At 41.5% G+C, this 20,094-nt stretch overlaps 2 protein-coding genes across 2 annotated transcripts in view; one reads left to right on the plus strand and one right to left on the minus strand.

The window, feature by feature from the left end:
• LOC111859727 (ras-related C3 botulinum toxin substrate 2-like) lies at positions 1-19,843 on the minus strand. Its single transcript, XM_023842698.2, has 7 exons — positions 19,567-19,843; positions 10,871-10,942; positions 9,697-9,814; positions 8,871-8,933; positions 3,746-3,905; positions 1,793-1,925; positions 1-981 (listed from the first exon to the last, which is right to left on the minus strand). Exons 1-6 carry the CDS (start codon positions 19,599-19,601, stop codon positions 1,795-1,797), a joined length of 579 nt encoding a protein of 192 aa, XP_023698466.1. The 5' UTR covers positions 19,602-19,843; the 3' UTR covers positions 1-981; positions 1,793-1,794.
• LOC111859726 (cytohesin-3-like) overlaps positions 19,696-20,094 on the plus strand; it is a 16,089-nt gene continuing 15,690 nt past the window's right edge. The window contains exon 1 of the mRNA XM_072711970.1: positions 19,696-19,776. The gene's annotated coding sequence lies outside the window, so the exon portion shown is untranslated. The remainder of the gene's footprint in view (positions 19,777-20,094) is intronic.

Genomic DNA, 20,094 nt, shown 5'->3' on the forward strand with positions numbered 1-20,094 from the left:
TCCTTTAAAATATTTATTTATTGATTTACACAGTTTCTGATTAGCAGAGAAGATAGAAGAAAATAAGTCCCAACATTTTATTGCTTTTTAAAATCAACCTAATAAATCAATTGTTTATAAACGTCTAAATTGCAGGACAATATTAACAAATATTTGAGTTGTTACTTAAATTCCTCACATAATCCATTGATCCACCTTCCAAAACTGCTTATCCAGTACAGAACTGCAGTGTTCATATACAAGTGAGTCATTATCAATAACTGATACACACTGTACATAAATCCTTTCACTGCAGCAGTTGCACAGTGACACGGCTGCCTAATGAACAACTGAATGGACACCTATCCGAACTGCTGCAAGAATTTTTTCCCCCTCACTGCAGAAATCCAAAAGTGCAAAATTAAAATTAAAGTCAATGACATGAATTAAAAGTCAAAGTCATGCATTTCGGCAAGCTGGCCTCATGCACATGCTCATGCTGTGTGCCCTGCAATTAATCGGCATCCTGTCTAATGTGTACCGCTGCCTTGTACCACCTGGGACACGCCCCCCCCCCCAGAAATTTCCCAACCTTGTACAGGACAAGTGGCTTGAAGATGGATGGATGGATCACAAATATATTTTTTTAAATAATAAAAATACAATTAAGCGTGCATTTCTTGTCTATATGACACTTAATTCCAGAAACACATCAGTAGTGTTACCAGCTAATACAGGGTTTGTACATTGTCTACAGTTTCAATGGTTGTTAAATCATTTCATCAGCAAAGTCCTCAGCCTACTAAAACCAGTTTAAAACCAGTACTCCACAAACTACTGAGCTTAAATAAACAGATTTTTAAAAAACCTTTAATGAAAGCAATGTTGCCATACAGTGGTACTTGTCATTAGCTGGAGCAATCATGTAGAGTAGAAGCTTGTTGAAATCAATATTTGCCATTAAATGGTAGACACATGATCGACGCAGCCTTTTCCCAACACCTGGACGAAAAACACAGCAGCAGGATGAGGTCAAGAGGTAAAAAAAATTCAAATTCAAATTTTTTAATTTTAGCTTCACATAATGGTTCAATAATTACAATGTTCCCAGTGGAATACTAACGTGCTAATCACTTAGACAAATGTCAAGCAACGCTCTGTGGTTACAGTTGGTTTTATATGAAATATCCTGCCTATTCTGTGGAGACTCTGGCCTTACGATGAAAGACAAGCCTTAAAAATGCGTTATTTCTTACTCTCTACCCCTGATTTTTATTTTATTTTTTTTAAAGGTGGCAGGCATAAAATGAGCTAAAATTCATACAAAGGGAGAAACTTCATCAAGCCAATGATTTGTTTTCAATCTGTGAGGGACTGGGGAGGGGGCACTCCAGGGGCCAATCAGCTTTCAGGTCTGGCCCCGCCCCTTCATCTTAACATTTCCTAAAGCTTGTAATCTACATGTCTGTCTTTCTTACCTGCTAAAACTCTGGACAATTTAGAGTGTCAAATTCACCTAACTGTGTGTTTGTACCACGTGAGGAATGTAGAATACCTGAAGCAGACCAGCACAAATGCAGACTCTGCAGATAGACAGCGGAGGTGTGAGGCTGTTATGGTATTTACTGAGCAACCCTGAAGATGCCTTGTACATTTAAGTCTTATCTATACCTCTTCACTGTCCACATAAATGCCAGGGAAGCCTAACATCATGATCATTCAATCAATTAATATCATGAAATGGTGGCAGCCTGCTGAGAGAAGTAGGGACTCGGTAAGAGCTGCAGCGAGTGTGTAAAGACTCCCAACTCACCTTCAGAGAAGCAGGCAGTGCTTCCCCTTCGCCTTTGTGGGCTGGGGGCACAGCACGGCGCGGATGGCCTCGTCGAACACCGTCTTCAGGCCTCGCTGCGTCAGCGCCGAACACTCCAGGTACTTAACCGATTCTGTCCACCAGGGGGCGCAAAAGTCACTCAGATGCCATACGGTCGCTGAGATGGAGCATGGAGCACCACTTTGGGTTTGTTGGTCTTCTAGCCTTCCCCAAGACTGCGGCATCGTTCAGAAGGCAACTCCATCTCTATAACCACCAGGGTACTTTCACAGATGTAGGCTGATACACAGTAAGATACCCCTGACATACAGCAAATATTACCCTGTACTGGGTCGCTGTGAACTTGTAGCCTATCCAGGAAGCACCGGGCACAAGACAGAGATGGGTGGGACAGTGGAAGGAATCAACCCCATAACCCAGGGGTTGCAACCCAGTGAGCCAACACCCTGACACATAATGTCGGGCTATATTAAGTGAACCAGGGACACCTGATTGGCTAGCGCCATTTCCTGAAGTCCCTGTCTGAGCCGGAGAGGAAATGGGACATTTGAGTGTGCGTCTTTAAATAGTCCGAGTTCCCTGTCCTTTCTGAAATAGCCCACACCAGATATCAGGCAACTTCATCTTTTCTATGGACAACGTTTGCAGTGTCCATCTTCAGTATAGACTTCCCTCACCGTGTGCTTAGATGCCATCTGATAGGCTGCCAGGATGTGTAAGGTACCCAGCATGATGCCTTGTGTGCATCTCAGAGGCAAACTGGTGGGCAGGACCTGGGCTACCCCCGGCCAATTTGGGCTACCCCAGCGAATTTGGCCCCCCCTCCAACAGTATGCGAAACATTGATGAGAAGTAAGGCACTGATGTCATGCACATTATACAGACTGGTAACATGCTATTTTTACAGTATATCTCCTCTTTTTATGTATAAAATATGGGAGTAATAGCACAAAAAAATATTTGGTAAATTACTTAAAACAATTTTGAGATGTAATAGTTTGTAATGTTTTATGTTATATGTAATGTCAAACTATGCTGTTGGGATATGTATTTAACGACAAAAGCATGCTTGTGGAATTTGCCAACTACTGCAGTGCATGATGGGTACTTTGGAGGCTACTTAAATTTTATTATTTGCAATTACTGCAACTGGTGTAGGTAGTCCCTAGGTGTGAATTTGGAAAGGGGGGGGGGGCACGGTCCATTTTAGCCCACGGCCCAGTGTACAATTCCGACACATCACTTTGGCCCTTGTTGCTGAATGTTTGCAAGATAAACATATCTAAACACATATAATACAGAAAATATTCACAGAAAAAAATTCTGTTGCATTTCATCTTAAAAATATTTTCCAGTGTTCCATAGCTACTTGATATTCTCAATATAATTTATATAGTTAAATATCTTCAGCTATAAATAAAAGTTAAATATGTTCAGCTATAGTCACGACTGAATCACAAACAGATATTATCAGAACTCTTGCTATTTTAAATAAAAGCTCAGTTTAATTAAGGTGGAGATATAAAACAGACTAGGAACACAACACTTTAAAGTCAGTCAACCTCATAATTACTGCGCACATGCACAATGAAATGATATGAATTTTATTTAATGTGGATGGAAATTGTATTAAACAAGTAATTCTATGGCTTGGTTATGACTGTAAATGCCAGCTTTCCAAACAAATGTAAATACAGATAAGTATTTACCTTTATATTTTAATTGCTTGTAAAAAATATTTTTTTTATTAAAGCTTTGCCAGTTTTCAGCTCTGAAAAAAGGATTCCTTTCACCCACGAAAACTTTTCGTTGTCATGCGTCCACTTTAGCTAGAATTGAAAACCCTCATTTAGTGCTTGTTTCGTGAGTGAAATAAATCTGTGCTATACTGCTGTCATTTGAACAAGCAGAGTAGTAAATGGACAGTCCTACCTATCTCCTTGGCCAGCGCTAGGGCTTGTGGGAAAGTGATCGGAGAGAGTTTCTTCTCTTTGAGCTTCTCAATGGTTTCCTTGTCATCTCTGAGGTCCAGCTTGGTGCCCACGAGAATGATGGGCGTACTGGGGCAGTGGTGCCGTACCTCTGGGTACCACTAGGGGGAGTGAGAGAGCGATTTCTCAGTATGCGTACTTGACTACACTTGTGTTCTCATGTACCCATTTTATGCCATCTTCCACTGCCAAAGACCAGTTTCAGTCAAGAACAGAAGTACAAGGGATGGTAAAAAATCCCCGGATGTCCTTCTTTCCCCTCCCCGAATATCAAAGATACATCAGTTACATCCTGGCTGAACAAGACCAATCTCATGATTCATTGCGCCGCAAGTTCATTCTGGGGGGGGGGGGAGTCAGCAAGACCGCTCTTGCCAAGACAACAGATACGAGGTCTGCATTCTTGGTATTGAGAAATACTCTGGGTTTTAACATTCCATTTTTCCCCCCCACATGACGCCAACATGTCGTTCAGTATTCAACCTCTGCACCAGCATTACAACTGGTGTAAGTCTTTAAATATTCCTCTTTCGGTCCATAAGGCAATAGGCCAGCTAGCATATTAAAAGTTATCAGGAATACATCTACCTGAAAAGTTGGGCACTGACAGGTTAGGATGATCAATACATTGTCCAATCTGTAAAGACGAATAAAGCTGAATGCTATGTAAAGCATTCTAGGTTTAAAAAGCACCCCCCCCCCAAAAAAAAAAAAAAAAACATAAAATATTAATAATCTAACACATGGAAGTCATATTTAAACATATCCAAGTAATTTATTATTAAATGGTGAGACCATGTAGTGTGGATTGAGTCCCCTGCCCCCCTCCCTCATGAAATCCCAAAGATTTCTACATTTCTTTTGGCTTTGTCAACACCTGCCTAGACATCGCAGGCTGCTGGAAGCGCACTCCAGTCCATATGGCGAATTTCAACAAAAACCAGCGATAATAACTGTAATCTGTCGCCGTGGAAAGTGGACAGCGAGGGGCTTCACTTGCGGATTCCCCGTGGCAGAACACCCGCATGCACTCTCTGAACTCACACAGGTCGTCAATAAACTTTCTAATCCTCCAGACACCTCATTTCAATTCAGCCTATGTTACCATGGAGACACGGTTGGAATAACTGCATGGGGAAGAGAAGGCTTGGAGAAACAGAAATCAATCTGAGATTTTGTTTTGGTGTTAAAAAATGAGGCACACGTGTTAGCAGGGAGCAAATTGGGCATTTATTTTTAGAATTATGCATTGTTCACTGTGTCGGCTGTAGCTGATTAGCTTTTAGTCCACTGATTTGCTGCTATTCACAAGATTGTGCAGAAAATTTGAAATTCATAATACTTATTCCCGATCTCAACTCGAGGCATGACTACTCATGTTATTAATAGCAACAGCTCATTGGAGTTTTACTAACACAAAAATGCACTGAGGGCAGAAGGAAAAATTATTGGTTCGGAGAGATAACCAATCAGATTGTAGAAGAGGTGGGTCCAAGCAACTTGAGGAGGCAAGACCAAGCAATCGGACGTCCCATAAGTTCTTATCTGAGAACAGGTTAACCTGGAGTCTACCCTTGGGAAGATGGGGAACGTCCAGTATGGCAATGCCAGCTCATTGCAGGGGACTGACTCACTCACATAACTGCCAACAGAGAAACGCCAACTTACTAAGCTATGTATTTTGGATGAGGAGAAGATACAAACTCTGCACAAACAGAGCCAGGTGATGTGTTTTAATCTGAAATCTGATTGGTTGCAAATACTCCCATTACACATACAGCTGCTATAGCCTCGAAACCAATATAGTTTTGTCTAATATTGCCAATGCCTGAAGTGAAACAACTTGCCAGGTTATTAGTAGAATAATATTGCATCGTTTTTTTTTTTTATTCTGTGAAAAACAAAAGATAGATTTGCTGGCCAGATTTAAGAAATTATAAACATGTCACAGGTTGAGTAAACAAAATATTGTGGCACTCAATTGGCGAAGTGATCATGAGGCGGACAATAAAGTTCAGTTTTTAGCAGACTTATTGCACGATCCTTAAAAGGACAGCGGTAAACAGCGGGCGAGAATAAACTCACACACCGGCAGAGGAGCCTTTAAGGAAACGAGAGAATACAGGCAATGGAGACAGGGCTCCACGAATCATACTCAGAAAACCGTTTCTTGGTTCGGCAGCTTACAGAAAACTTAAAATCGGAAACAGTTCAAAATAAATCCAAAAACCAAATACAGACTGACCTTTACTTTACCTTCACTTCTGCCTACATAGCATTTCTGTTCTGTTCTTTTTTGAAACTGGTGGAAACACAGGCAGGTTCTCAAACAGCACCAAGAGAGAACCAGCCCAGCACCAACACCAGAACCAGCTCCATGTTGGTGGAAACAAGACGTTAATCTTCTGTCACATACCACGGTTATTTTTATACACCCCTTCAGTTGCACTTGAAGTCAATCAATCACAGGCTGATGAGCATTTACATTAATTTAGCAAATGCTTTTGTTCAATGTGACGTAAAAATCTGAGAGCAGAGAGAGCCGGTCCCCAGAGCGATTGGGGTCAAGGGCCTCGCTCACAGGCTCACAGCAATGCAATTACACTGTGACCTTCGGGACATGGCGTCAGATCGCTCATCCACTGAGGTAAATACTCCATCAGGAAAAAAACACCCCCTCCCATTAAGGATTAAATATATTATACATTACTTAAAACTGCATGCAATTTGAACAAACATCTGTGTTATGTTTACAGCCTCTTTGTAGCAGAAGGACTGTAGGTGAAATTATGCCTTTTTGTAGAATCGTGTTTTTGTTGCTATGGTATTACAAGAACACTATTACACATTAAAGCTCGATTTTGTTACACATGAAAAATTTCACTGCTAAAATCTGGCATGTTAGTCTTTGAACTATTGTTTCACGATCAATTTTTTGGATCACTCCTTTGCTAGGTACAATATATACGACATTATCATTTACTGATCTAACCATTTCTTTATAATGCAACAGGGCAATATGTATATAATGCCATCATTAATACTAATACTATGAATAATAATACAGCTAAATTTAATATTTTTAGACTGTTAAAACTGCAAGCCAGCTGGATGTACAGTTCTGACAGCTACCTGATACTTACAGATACCTCAGCAACTGAGACCCATCTGGGCGTTTTGAGCTAAATACCCTGTTAAATTTAAATCGGGTCAGATCGACGGATTCAGGAAATGATGGGCGTGCTCCCAGGACTGCATGAAGCACGTATGATTTTTATTACGAATGCAAGTTTCCATTGAATTGCTTTTTCATGTTATAAAAGCTTTGGGTGAACCCGACTATCCTGTGAACCGATAGATCTTCAACTGAGTAAAAAGTTAAAACACACTCCCGACTTATTTTCAAATGCTGCCATTGAAACAGCATTTCTGGAGGATAACACTGGTGTTCTGTAGCAGAGGCACACCAAGCCTTTCTGATGGTGATTAATACTGACCTTTTCCAACAGCGACTGTAATGTAAAGATATTTCCAAGCCCACAGCACAATACAAAGTCATGAATATTAAAGTTCATTTGGATTTTACTACCAGCTGATTATATTTCTATCTGATCGTATTTTTCTTACTCTGTCACAGTCATTTTTCTGTAATACATTCTTTAAAATCACCCTTAATTGCATTGGATGCTTGTGACCATTTCATAAAATCGTCTGACAATTTAATATGCAATAATCAAAATCCATGTCATTTTCATATCCTCCTACTCGGCCTGCTCTAGCACTAAATTTAAAAAGTCCCCTCGAATCCTTTGCTCTGTCAGTGCTGAGTTTAAGCCTGTCATTTTCCCACTGGCTTTGCATACTGTCGCTAACTGCACAAATCCATTGAGGTGTATAGGCATCCTGTTGGTAGACTGATCTCATTAAGATCGCCATGTTCCCACTGTGCATGCATGGGTTGTGGTGTGGTCATCAGCTCCAGGACGGTTGCTCTTTAATATACTGCATAATTTACAGTGAATTTCTAGACTTGCAGCTTAAAGAAACAATGTGCTCCTGTTGTATTCAGAAGAACTACAGAGATGCTGCAGAGGGCCGCTTCAGTGTCAGGTTATACACCGGACTAGGCAGTGAAAGCATTTACTTACAGAGTGTGTCCCTCATGGAATCAGCCCAATGGGAGGTAATTACTATGCCAGGGCTGTGCTTGCGTGTGCACAGCGACACCTACTGGATAGACGCGATATCTTTAGCGTTTATCTTTTGTTTTTGCCTCTGCAATATATAGCGGCATGGAAAAAATTAAGAGACCACAGCACAATTTTTTGTTTCACTCATTTCTCAATTTATGGGTGTGTGTCTGTGAGTAATATATTTTTATTTGTTGCAAACTCCAGCCTTGCTCTTCCTTGCTTCTCATTAATGAAGGGCTTCTTCCTTGCTTTATGGGACTTCAGTGCTGCTTCTAGGAACGAACTGTCCTAGCAGAGCACTTCACACCTGCACTTAATGTTTCCCATTCCTTTTGAACATCACCTGATGCCATCCTATGATTCATAAGAAACTGTCAGATAAGCTGACAGTCATCTCTGGCAATAGAATGCTGCTTCCGCCCTTTACCTGGCTGGTTTCTGATCATTCCCAGTGTCTCCTGATTCACCTTATTCTTGTGTGATGCTGTCTTAGAAATTTTGAACATGGAAGGAACCTGCTGCTCAGTGTAGCCTTCTGCCAGCAGAACCACGTTTAAATCAGGATTAAAAAATGCAGATTTGTTTAAAAATATAGAGTGGTCTCTTAATTTTGTCCGTGGCTGTGTGTGTGTGTGTTTGTGTGTGTATGTGTACATACATACATACATACATATTTCTCTTTTGTCACAGAACCTGAAATTCAGCTGCATTCCATGTCCCTCAGCCAGAATGACCATGTAGAGTCGTTGCAATAAGACACACATCTAGGCTAGAAGCTTTTCGCAACATTGCTAGGGACCAAATCAGAGCTCTCAGACATGCACTCTACCCTCATCATGTACGACCTCAGACATCCAGGCGACGTGCGCTGACCTTGGCTCTGACGTTCTCGAAGGAGGCCGGGCTCACCAGGGAGAAGCAGATGAGGAACACGTCCTGATGGGACAGCAGAGGCAAAGGATTTTAGCACATCAACACACATGCTGGGCTCTGATGGCATCTTTCACATCAAACCTTTGGTGATGTTCAAATTGAAATATATTTAACTGTGCTTTACCAAAGCGGGGCAGTCTTTGTGTTTCCAAACAGGAGGCTAGTAAATGACTAGACATGCACATGAAAAACTTGGTTCAAGTCCCAGAAGGGACCCTTCTCTCATACCCCTCAGCACTTAAAGTTAATTATTTAGCTGTATCAAGAAAAACAGGGCCAGCAAACCCAAATAACAGCGATCTGAATTATAAAGATGTGGGACTTTACTGGGCTGTGCATCTGGGAAAGGGCACCAATCATTTTTCTTCTCTTCCCTTCCCTTTTAGTTTCAATGGCTCTGCAGTCACACGCACTTCTGCTAAAGTGCAAGATTCAGCCAGAGTGATTAAAAGTAATTTAAAAATAAAATCAGGCCGGTTTACCTGAAGCCAAGAACCATGGTCCTGATCCTGTGGAACCTGATCCACAGACAGCCGGTGCGGGTGTGGATTTTTGGGGTGACCTCTCAATCAGCCAATTATTAAATCAGTGGCTTTCAACTCCAATCCTGGGGACCTGGGGGGGCACTGTTATTGGCTGCTTGAGAGGCCATCCCAAAAAGCTGCACCCACACTTGTCATGATGCTGAGGTGTTGCACTATGTGTCCTGGTAAATTATTAGAGGGGAAACCTTCTAATGACAGGGGAAAGGTTTTGAAATTGTTACCGTCTGGGGGTAGGACAGCGGCCTCAGCCTGTCGTAGTCCTCCTGTCCCGCCGTGTCCCACAGTCCCAGGTTGACTGGCTTACTGTCCACCATGACGTTAGCTGAGTAGTTATCAAAGCTACAAATGGACAACAGGGTCAGGTCAGGCCCCAAAAGAGGAGAAGCATCCACGGCCAAAACTGCTGAAGGTGTCAGAGAAGGAAGGAGTGCAACGTAGCTCTTTCTGGGGAATTTCACCTGAAGAACAAATAGCTCCTGCTATTCTGTATTCCCATTAATGCAGCACATGCTGTCTATCGGTGAAATCACACTGAAGATGTACACCAGAGGCGGGCAATGTCAGATCTGGCCAGGCCGTGGGAAAGCTGCCTTTCATTCCCAACAGTCTCTTAATTACTGGCCTTCAATGAGCTAACTGCTAGAACCTAATCACATTGAAACTTGAACATTTTTACTCATGTTAAGTGAAACTTATGGCTGAGGAATGCATCATGCATATTCATGCAGCACTTTCTAAAAATATGGGGCTATTTTCTCTTTTCCCCTTTATAAATAATAAGATATGTTTATGTTTACATTCATACATTTTCTGTACTGGCTTTTCCTATTCAGGGTCGAGGGGGGCTAGACAGGTTTTTATTACATTATGTCGATCTGACAGGTTTTGATTACATTGTGGGGAACATTTGGTCCCCACAATATAATATAAACATACCCCCCCCCCCCCCACACACACAGCTATGGGCAAGTTGTAATCTCCAGTTCATGTTAATATATTTTTGGACTGTGTGGGGGGGGGGGAAACCAGAGAACCTGGAGGAAACCCCACGAAGACACGGGGAGGACACGCAAACTCCAAATACACACAGATCTGGGACGGAAACTCGAACCGCAGTCCTAGGGGTGTGAGGCAACAGCGCCCCCTGTTGTGGTTTACATGCATAGCTAATGATTTCCCTGTTAGTCATTAAGCACGCCCACCACAGTGCTTTTGCGTGGAACCACAAAGGCAGCTCTTTTCCTGGGATTGTCTGTGCACCATCAGCGCCTTGTCTGCCGCATCCCAATGGGAAGGAACAAAGCATCGGCGTCACAGGCTCGGAAGCCTCGTTCCTCCCATCGGTTCTGGCAGGTGCTCAGAAATGCGACGGCCAGGAGAGAAGGCTGTACTCACACGGTGGGGATGTACTCGCCCGGGAATGCATTGGTGGTGTAGCTGATGAGCAGGCAGGTCTTCCCCACGGCGCTGAAAACACACAGGAGAGCCACGGGCGCTTAGATGTGTGAATGCAGGTGCACAAACACCCCTCTCACTTTGATGCTCCATGGAGTTCCTAAACACTCAGACACATGATGATATTTTAGTTCTATTGGTTTAAAAAAACTGGCGAAAAGGTTAAAAAAGTGCATCTCCACATGATCTGTATATTAGCTGTTGTTATCTTTTTGGCAGACTCACAATATGATCTGTTCAGCACGCATGCACGCACACACACACACACACACACACACACACACGTTTGTAATCATATCTTTGTGGGGACTCTCCATTCATTTCTATGGCCATAACCGTAATTCCAACCTTGACAACCTTAACCCCTACCCAGCCCTAACCTTAACAATAAGTAACCAAACACAATATAAGAGCATTTGCATTTTTAGTTTTTTGGTAGCAGTCACAGAAAATTGAGTTTCCCCTTATGGGGATCAGGTCAAAAAAATGGGTATTCATCACATTGTGGGGACATTTGGTGAAGTATATCTGGGCAACACACACACACACACACACATCTGAGGGTATGTACAGTATATTCACAGTGCGCTGGTGAACACGCACCTATCGTCCATCCAGCTAGAGCAGTGTATTTATTAATGCATATATCAGCCTTACGAGATGTCCACCGGCGAAGAATCAGTTAATCGCAAAAGAAGAACGCACATTCGTTCTTACAGGAGAAGTTTGGCAGCAAAAAAAGGAACTGCATTCTTCGGAGGCCAACGGTAACAGACCTCAGGGAAAGGCAGTCAAGAAAAATACTGAAAAAATACCTTGGGGGGTGGGGGAGGGACTCTGTAGCACTGCACCCTCACACCTGCAGGGCTGGGAGTTTGAGTACTGCACAGATCTGCATTGATGTGTGGAATTTGCACCCCCCATATTAGAACTGGTTTCTTCCTACAATCCATATCCATGACATGTGGATTATTGTCTGTAAACTGACCTTAGTGTAGAGGTGCCCAGGAACCCCACAGACGGTATGCCCTGCCTCATGCCCTGTGGTATGCCCTGCCTCATGCCCTGCGGTATGCCCTGCCATATGCCCTGCGGTATGCCCTGCCATATGCCCTGCCTCATGCCCTGTGGTATGCCCTGTGGTATGCCCTGCGGTATGCCCTGCCTCATGCCCTGCGGTATGCCCTGCCTCATGCCCTGCGGTATGCCCTGCCTCATGCCCTGCGGTATGCCCTGCCTCAGGCCCCGCGGTATGCCCTGCCTCAGGCCCCGCGGTATGCCCTGCCTCAGGCCCCGCGGTATGCCCTGCCTCATGCCCTGCGGTATGCCCTGCCTCATGCCCTGTGGTATGCCCTGTGGTATGTTTGATATGAACGTCCTTCTATGTCAGGGTTATTCAACTCACGGTCCTCGAGGTCTGACCACTGCTGGTTTTCCAGCCTTCCTTTACCTGTCAGTCAGGTGTGAAGCCTCTGACCAATCAGAATCAGTAATTATTAAACAACTACCTGGGAAAACTGAAAACAAGGCCTGGATTTGGAATCGAGGTCCAGAGTTGAAGAACCCTGTTCTACGTACATCAGTAGGAATGTTCCGTTTCTTCAAAAATGGATCACCATGTAGCCAGACGTGATCTTCGATGCTTTCAAAAATTTAAGGTCTCCTTGTACTTGGCCTCCAAGCATGAACAATTTGATGAAGGAAGCTAACTTACGACCCTCAGAAATCAATGAAAAATCACCATTGCTTAGTCCTGTATATCAGTGTTTCTCAACCCGGTCTTCGGTCCCCAGATGGTCTACATTTTTGCTCCCTCTCAGCTCCCTGCCAGACAGTTCCTCGAGGGCTCCCCGAGAACTGGTTTGAAAAACACTGATGTATATGAACACAAGAACATGCATCCATGGTTTTTCTTTACCTAAAAGTTATAACATTCCTGAGAGGCAAACAGGTCAAGACAAGAGAACAGGAATGTAGTGCTCAAAGCGTTTTTACAACATTCAGAGAGAGATTTTAGGTAACACTCTACTTGAGGAGGCACAAGTACTACAGAAGTACAAATCATACACAAATACATTAAATGCATGAAATACATGAAGTTATGATTGATTAATGATGAACAAACAGGATCAGTAAATAACTAACACTTAGTTTCTGGTTAATAATACATTAAGTAACAGTGTACTACTACATTATTTGTGCTTCCAAGTAGTGTTAGCAGATTTTACAACGACATGGTAACACAAACCAAGTGGCTAATTTCCATCATAGAAAACTTTTCAAATTTTGTATGACTGTAGGAGTGAGATGAGCAACTTGAGGAAAAAAAGAAGAAAAGAACAGAAATGCTTTGGTTTGTTAGGAAAAGCTCCTTCTGACACCCCTGAACTCAGGAGCATGTTACCATAGTGACAGCATTGTCACATGATCCCAGAATTAGGCAAATTCCTTCACGTGACTGAAGGAAATATTTAAAAAAAAAAAAAAAACCTTCCCCAGGAAACATTCACTCTTTGATGGACTTTCCTCAATCAAACAATTATATCCTACCCAGGTCAGCCTAAGCGTCACAGCACCATTGGTGTAGCATGCAATAAATACTGCGCTCAAATCTTTGAAAACAGTATCAAAATTGTCATGGCCTGGGATCCTTGAAAACTGAATACAACGTTAACCTTGGAGAGCTTCCCGCTGATCCTAATGCAGTACATTTGTATTTTTAAAACTTCATGCATTTGAAATTAGTGCAGAACAAACTGATTAGTCAAACGTTGCCTCTTAAGGCAACTATAGTCCCATTCCAACTAAAAACATGCAGTAATACAGCAGCATGAGCCTCCAGGCTCAGAAAACCAAATGCATGCCTCATCAGAGCCTGAGCAGTAATGACACACCCACTTAATCAACATGACCTCAACAGAAGAGGATACCATCTGTTTACCATGGGATAAAGCTATGCTACTGTGGTATGAGTTGTACTCATGGCCCAAGTTGGGAACCAGCAAACATGTCAGGGATTGAATTAGGTCAGGTTGTGAAATTACAGTATGGTCACAGGTCAAGTTTTCATAAATATTGTATAGTGATTAGGGTGTGTATATTGCCCAATCTGCACTCTGGCCCAATAAGCATGTCTAGTGCTGCCCCCAGATTGCAATTTCTCCCAACTCATGACGCACAGTACATCCACGGTTCCTGCCGCAGCTTCTAGGTAGGCCGGCCGGCATCAGAGGCGAAAGGGGAACTATGTTATCTACTCCCGAATGTCAAAATCGTCAAAGAAGGAACTAACCTTTTCAACACCAAGAATAAAAATTTGGAACAATTTGGAAATGAAACACAGAGCTATTCTTCATGCCATCTTAAAAGTCTACCAGTCTACATCTGACAAATTACTACCTATTGCCCCTGCCGATTTACCTTGCTGTCAACGAGGGTGTAAATTTGGGAATGGATGGTAGGGACATGTCAGTATTAACATTGTTTGAAGTACCGTGTGTGTTTAGGGGGCAGGGGCTTCAGAGCTGATTTGGTCTCTATAAGTGTTGAAACCAACCCCACATCCTTCTTTGTGAGTATTACCTTTGTGTTGTTTCGTGCACATAATTACTCTGCATGTCAGTATATTCAAGGAGGAAGGCCACAATCACTTCCCGTTTTTAATAAATGGCCACTGTTCTCAATGGAATTTGACATGTTTTTCTGGTTAGCTTCTGGTAAAGATTAAACACCAATGTAAATTAAGCTGTATCAGCACCAGAAATAACACATTATTAGCTATACTGGCTTTGGCCTTGCCTACGTTTTCTTAAACTCTGCTCCATGTTTCCTCACTTCCTTATATGCAACATCCCATTTTGCAAACCACCATAGATTTTGCACATGGTTTGTAAGTTTTTCAATAAAATGCAACAGTAAATAAACAAGAATGGAGGTGGGAGAGAGAGACAAATAAAGGGACTATAACTTCACATTTCAAAACAAGGCTTTTTTTAAAAGAGTGTCGATCAGGATCGGCCCCTGACCTGCCCCTTTGTCATGTCAGTTCCCCTAGTGGCCAGCAGATGTTGCCGGTCATCTCAGTGTCTTTGGCACCTAGTGTACATTTCTGTTCCCATAGCTGCTGTGCGGCTTGATGGGCTGAGCAGATGACTACTAATTCATACTCCCCTTTTATTGTCGTGGGTTCAAGTCTGGCCTGAGGCAAAATAGTCATGTCTTGTACCCCTTGAGCAAGGCCCTTAACCCCCAGCTCCATGGGCACCACTGAAGGTGACTGCCCTTCACTGCTCACCTACATGTGCCTGTGTGTCTTGGAGCACAAGATGGGGTAGGAAAAAATAATTTCCCCACCGGGGTCAGTATATTATTATTATTATTATTGCACATTCGACTTACATGCCAAATTGCACAATTTTCCCCCACCAATTAGGCGGTATTTCTTAATGTCAATTTCATTTATATTGTATATATAGCAAAAATTTATTTATTTCTCATTTGCAGCATGACTAACATTTTCTGTGACATAACAGTAGGCACTGTAACAGTTGCAGCAAGTGGGCCCCTGAACTGTGGCGGACAAACGCAGTTCTGTCCATAATGGGCCGTCACACGTTCGTGAACTCAACTGCTGCCCAGACCAAAAATTCCCCAGTCAGTTAAATTTACGGATTGGTCTGGGCTGGGCGTTATAACCCATATATTGATCATCATATAAAATTTAAAACGACAAAAAAAATGAGAAACTGATAAACTGACAATAAGGAACATTTCAGCCTATCACATCACAGAAACTAACGCAATTCCAACCAATCATATGGTAGTTTTTTATGACCCAAGCGGAACTTTTTGCAGTTTAAAGTCCGACACGCAATAGGCTGGTACTGTGTACTGTGAACACAAAAACCTGTGCAAACTGAACTGGGAATACAACAAATTTATTTCACCAATTAAAGCAGTGCTATTCACTAGAACATACAGGATGCAAGTGCTTGCAGTTACAAACACCAATAATTAGGGTTTCCTCTGTCAAGCTGAAGGAATACCTCTCTACAGATTTCTTGAAGGGAATATTAAAGCTGTTATGGCATGGTGGTTAAACAGGCTGCCTTTAACGACACAGATTTAACTGTTGTAGTAATGACACATTGCTAATATGAAACACTGCACTAATGAACTTAAATTTTGAAACTTTGTCAATGAAATTAACAATGTTATGCCATATGACTAAAAAGTTAATTCTTGCATTATATTAAATTTAGATTTCAGTTTGCATTCTATTCAATTTGTTTATTTCACATTCTGAGTCTAAGGGCAATTCTAGGGGAATCTTAAGAAATAGAGGAGCCACAAAAATATGACTTGAATTATGAATTATGCAGTAATATACAGTATAATTTGTGTGTGCATGTGTGCTATATATATATATATATATATATATATATATATATATATATATATATATATATATATATATATATATATTATATAAATGACCTGGCCACTTGGCTTCAGCAGGAACAACAAGCACTCCTGGTAACTCCTTCAGGATCCCTAGAAAAGCATCCTCATGAACCTGGCATAAAGGAGAGTACCATGTCAGGGTCAGCACCTGTCCTTCCCTGCCTCTCATGTCTCTTCCTCAGTTGGCCAGCAGGTGTTGCTGGCCATCCTGTTCTCTCCTGTCTTTGTACCAGACTCTTGTGTATATCCACTACTCCCTGGAATGCCATGGAGCTCACTGGGTTCAGCGTCTGGCACAGAGGCTGTAACCCTGCAGTTGTGGGTTTGAGGCCTTCCACAAACGAAAACGGCGAGAAAAGCACAGACAAGACAAAAACTGCGTGCAAACATTGCAAAAGACTGATAACATACACAAATAGCACAACCAACATGCTTCAGCATGTCCACCGACACCACAGTGAGCTCAATTCACCACCGCCAGAGCGAAGATTATTAAAAGGGCAAACCACGCTAAAAAGCTGCACATGCAAGCCTTAATATAAAGCGTTAACAAATAAACTAAGTGCACCTTCATAATGCATTCATAGAACATTCATAAGCAGCACTTTAACTTTAACATCCTAACATCCCTTAACAGCTTTAATATACATTAATAACAAACATTAAATGATTATACAATTAGAATGTTTGTTATTATTATTATATAATGTTTGTTATTAATGTATATTACAGCTTTTAAAGGATGTTAGGGTGTAAAGGTATATATGCATGATGTTTATGAATGATTTCTGAATACTTAATGAATACATTATGAAGGTGTACTGAATGTTTTATGAATACAATATAAAAGCATTATGAAGGTGCAGTGTTACCGTTTATTTGAAGATTTTTCTTTTATATTTATTTTCGATTTGGGATTTTTTTTAAAACAGTATTTTATTCAATTTCAGTAGCACTTTTAAGAAGAGGACACATTTTGCACAGTTTAGAAATATAAAGGAATATTTTTTTATAAATTTGTCTGCAGCTCATTCTGTAAAAAAATAGCGAGAAAATCGTATCGTGAACTCAATTGTGAGTCGTATGGTATTGTGAGTTGAGTGTATCGTTACATCCCTAAACCGTCCTATAGGAAGTTGTGTCCAGACATTTGACTGGTATTTTATGTACAATATGTGTCTATAAATGCACCCCACTTGTGAAATTTACGGGGGCCCAGCTGTTTTTTCAAAGGAAACACCTTGACGCATACAATATGGGAAGAAAGAATATAGAGGCCAGGCTTTTAAGGAAGCACTAATTGTACACTGATAAGAAATAGCAAATAATTAGTAAATAATTTACTCACTCTGTCTAAGCCAGGGCTCTTCAAATCTGGACCTCAATTCCAAACCCAGGCCTTGTTTTCAGTTCTCCCAGTTAGTTAGTTTAATAATTACTGATTCTGATTGGTCAGAGGCTTCACACCTGACTGACAGGTAAAGGAAGGCTGGAAAACCAGCAGTGCTCAGACCTTGAGGACCATGATTTGAATAACCCTTGTCTAAGCTATTATGTTCAAGCTGACTGATTTCTAATACACTCATCCACCCAAACACTTTATATTGCTTACCCACACTGGGAAAACACTGAGGCAACATTAATCGGATATAAAATGTCATCTGTGTAAGAGTACCTGATGGAAGCCACCAGTAAAGAGATACTCTACAGCAGTGCTGGCCAAACTTGCCCGCAAAGGGCCGGAGTGTATGCAGATTTTTGGGATAACCTTCAGGTCAGCTGTTCAAACCCAGGTGTGAGGACTCTTCAGCCAATCAGTCCTCTAATTAATTAATAATTAGCAATCTAATTAGGGAGCTGCAGTGAAAAACCCACATACACACCCACCGGCCCTGTGCGGATAAGATTGCCCACTCTTGCTCTATAATTTTAAGAAAAAAGTTACATAGTAACAAGAACCATTTTCTGGTAACGCTAAGCTTCTGAAACTTTCCGAAACGGGAGCTTTGATGGACAGAATGTTCACACGGAAAGATGATCTGACTGTAAATGAAGGGAAGAATCCTACTCCAGAATCACATGGAAGTTTAAAACAGTCCCTGCAGGTGACACGTAATGTCAGATGGGGTCTAGGAAAGGGTATAAAAAACCGCAAGATAACACACATTGCCTGAAACGCCAGCTGCAAATCTAGATTCTCTCTCTTCTGTAGAAATATCTTTGCAGGCACAAAGATTCTTCCATCTAAAAGTCATGGACAAAATTCCCTCAACTAAAACTGTAGCATTTTCCTTATCAGAATTGTAGCTATATTATTAAACTCTATTTTAAACTGCTTTTATATGTCTGTTACAGTACTTCTCGGCAGATCAACAGAAGATCTGGCTTAAGTTTAAAATAACAGACAGACTGATAGCCCATGCATGTAGATGAACAAGTTGTTCAAACCAAACGTTATGTCTTATGGTTCCAAATGAAGAATCCATTAGGGATGGCTTTAATATTTTAAAGCAGGGGTGACCAATATTATCCAGAAAGGGCCGGTGTGTATGCAGGTTTTTGCTGCAACTCCCTAATTAGATTGGCTGAAGAGTCCTCACACCTGGGATTGAACAGCTGACCTACAGGTTATCCCAAAAATCTGCATACACACCAGCCCTTTCTGGATAAGATATTGGTCACCCCTGCTTTAAAGCATGCACTTAAGTACCGGTAAATAATTGAAAAGAAAACAAAACCCCTAGCACTTATTTAAATATTCAAAATTGTGTTGCAAATAATATATCAATTATTCCAACAATTAAAAAAAAAACATGCCACAAACTTTTTGTGCATTTTCAAGAAAGGGTTGATACATCAACAAGTACACATTTAGCTGAACTAAAATAAATGGCAGCACTTCACACAAATAATGTAGTAGTAGTACACTCTCACTTAATGCATTAATTAGCCAAAAACTTACTTTGTTACAAAAAAAAACTAAGTATTAGTTACGTGCTAATCCCATTGCTCGTTAATCGTTAGTCATAACGGTTTATATATCTTATTTACTTAAAGTATTTGTTTATGATTTGTACTTGAGTAGTAACCGAGCTATCAAGTTATTCGAGTCCCTTCAAGTAAAGTGTTCCCAAATAAATAAACAATTAAGCAGATAATCTTAGGAGCCTTACCCATCACCCACCACCACGCATTTAATAGCTTGCATCTTCTCGTATTCAGCAGCTGCGCGGGACTGACTGAAAGCAGAACTGCGATCCCGCCGCGGAGGAAACGCGTTTTCTGTCCCCCCCCCCGTTTTTTTTTTCTTTTTTCTTTTTTCTTTTGCTTCTGTTTTTTTCTGTTTTCACGTCTGCCTCTAACAGGTTGCCAAACGCGCCCAGGTACGTCCCGTTTCCTAAAATGCCTGCACTTGTACTTCCCGCGCAAACATTTAAGCGGATGAGTTAATACGACTCGCGCTTTGCCGGCACGCGCTTTTTTATCGTTCATCACCAGTTTTATATAGAGATATAATGCACATGCTTCGCCACAAGATGGCGCCAGACTATAAAATATTGAAACGATTCACCCTGTGACAGTTTGAAGGAACTTCTCTCAATCACGAAACTTCTATCGTGGAAAACACTCGTGTTACTTGTAAAACGTGTATTACTATCATTATTATTAATTACGTATGTTATTTATTATTATAATTACGA

Source organism: Paramormyrops kingsleyae, chromosome 5 (genome assembly GCF_048594095.1).
Source record: "Paramormyrops kingsleyae isolate MSU_618 chromosome 5, PKINGS_0.4, whole genome shotgun sequence".
NCBI classification, from domain to species: Eukaryota; Metazoa; Chordata; class Actinopteri; order Osteoglossiformes; family Mormyridae; genus Paramormyrops; species Paramormyrops kingsleyae.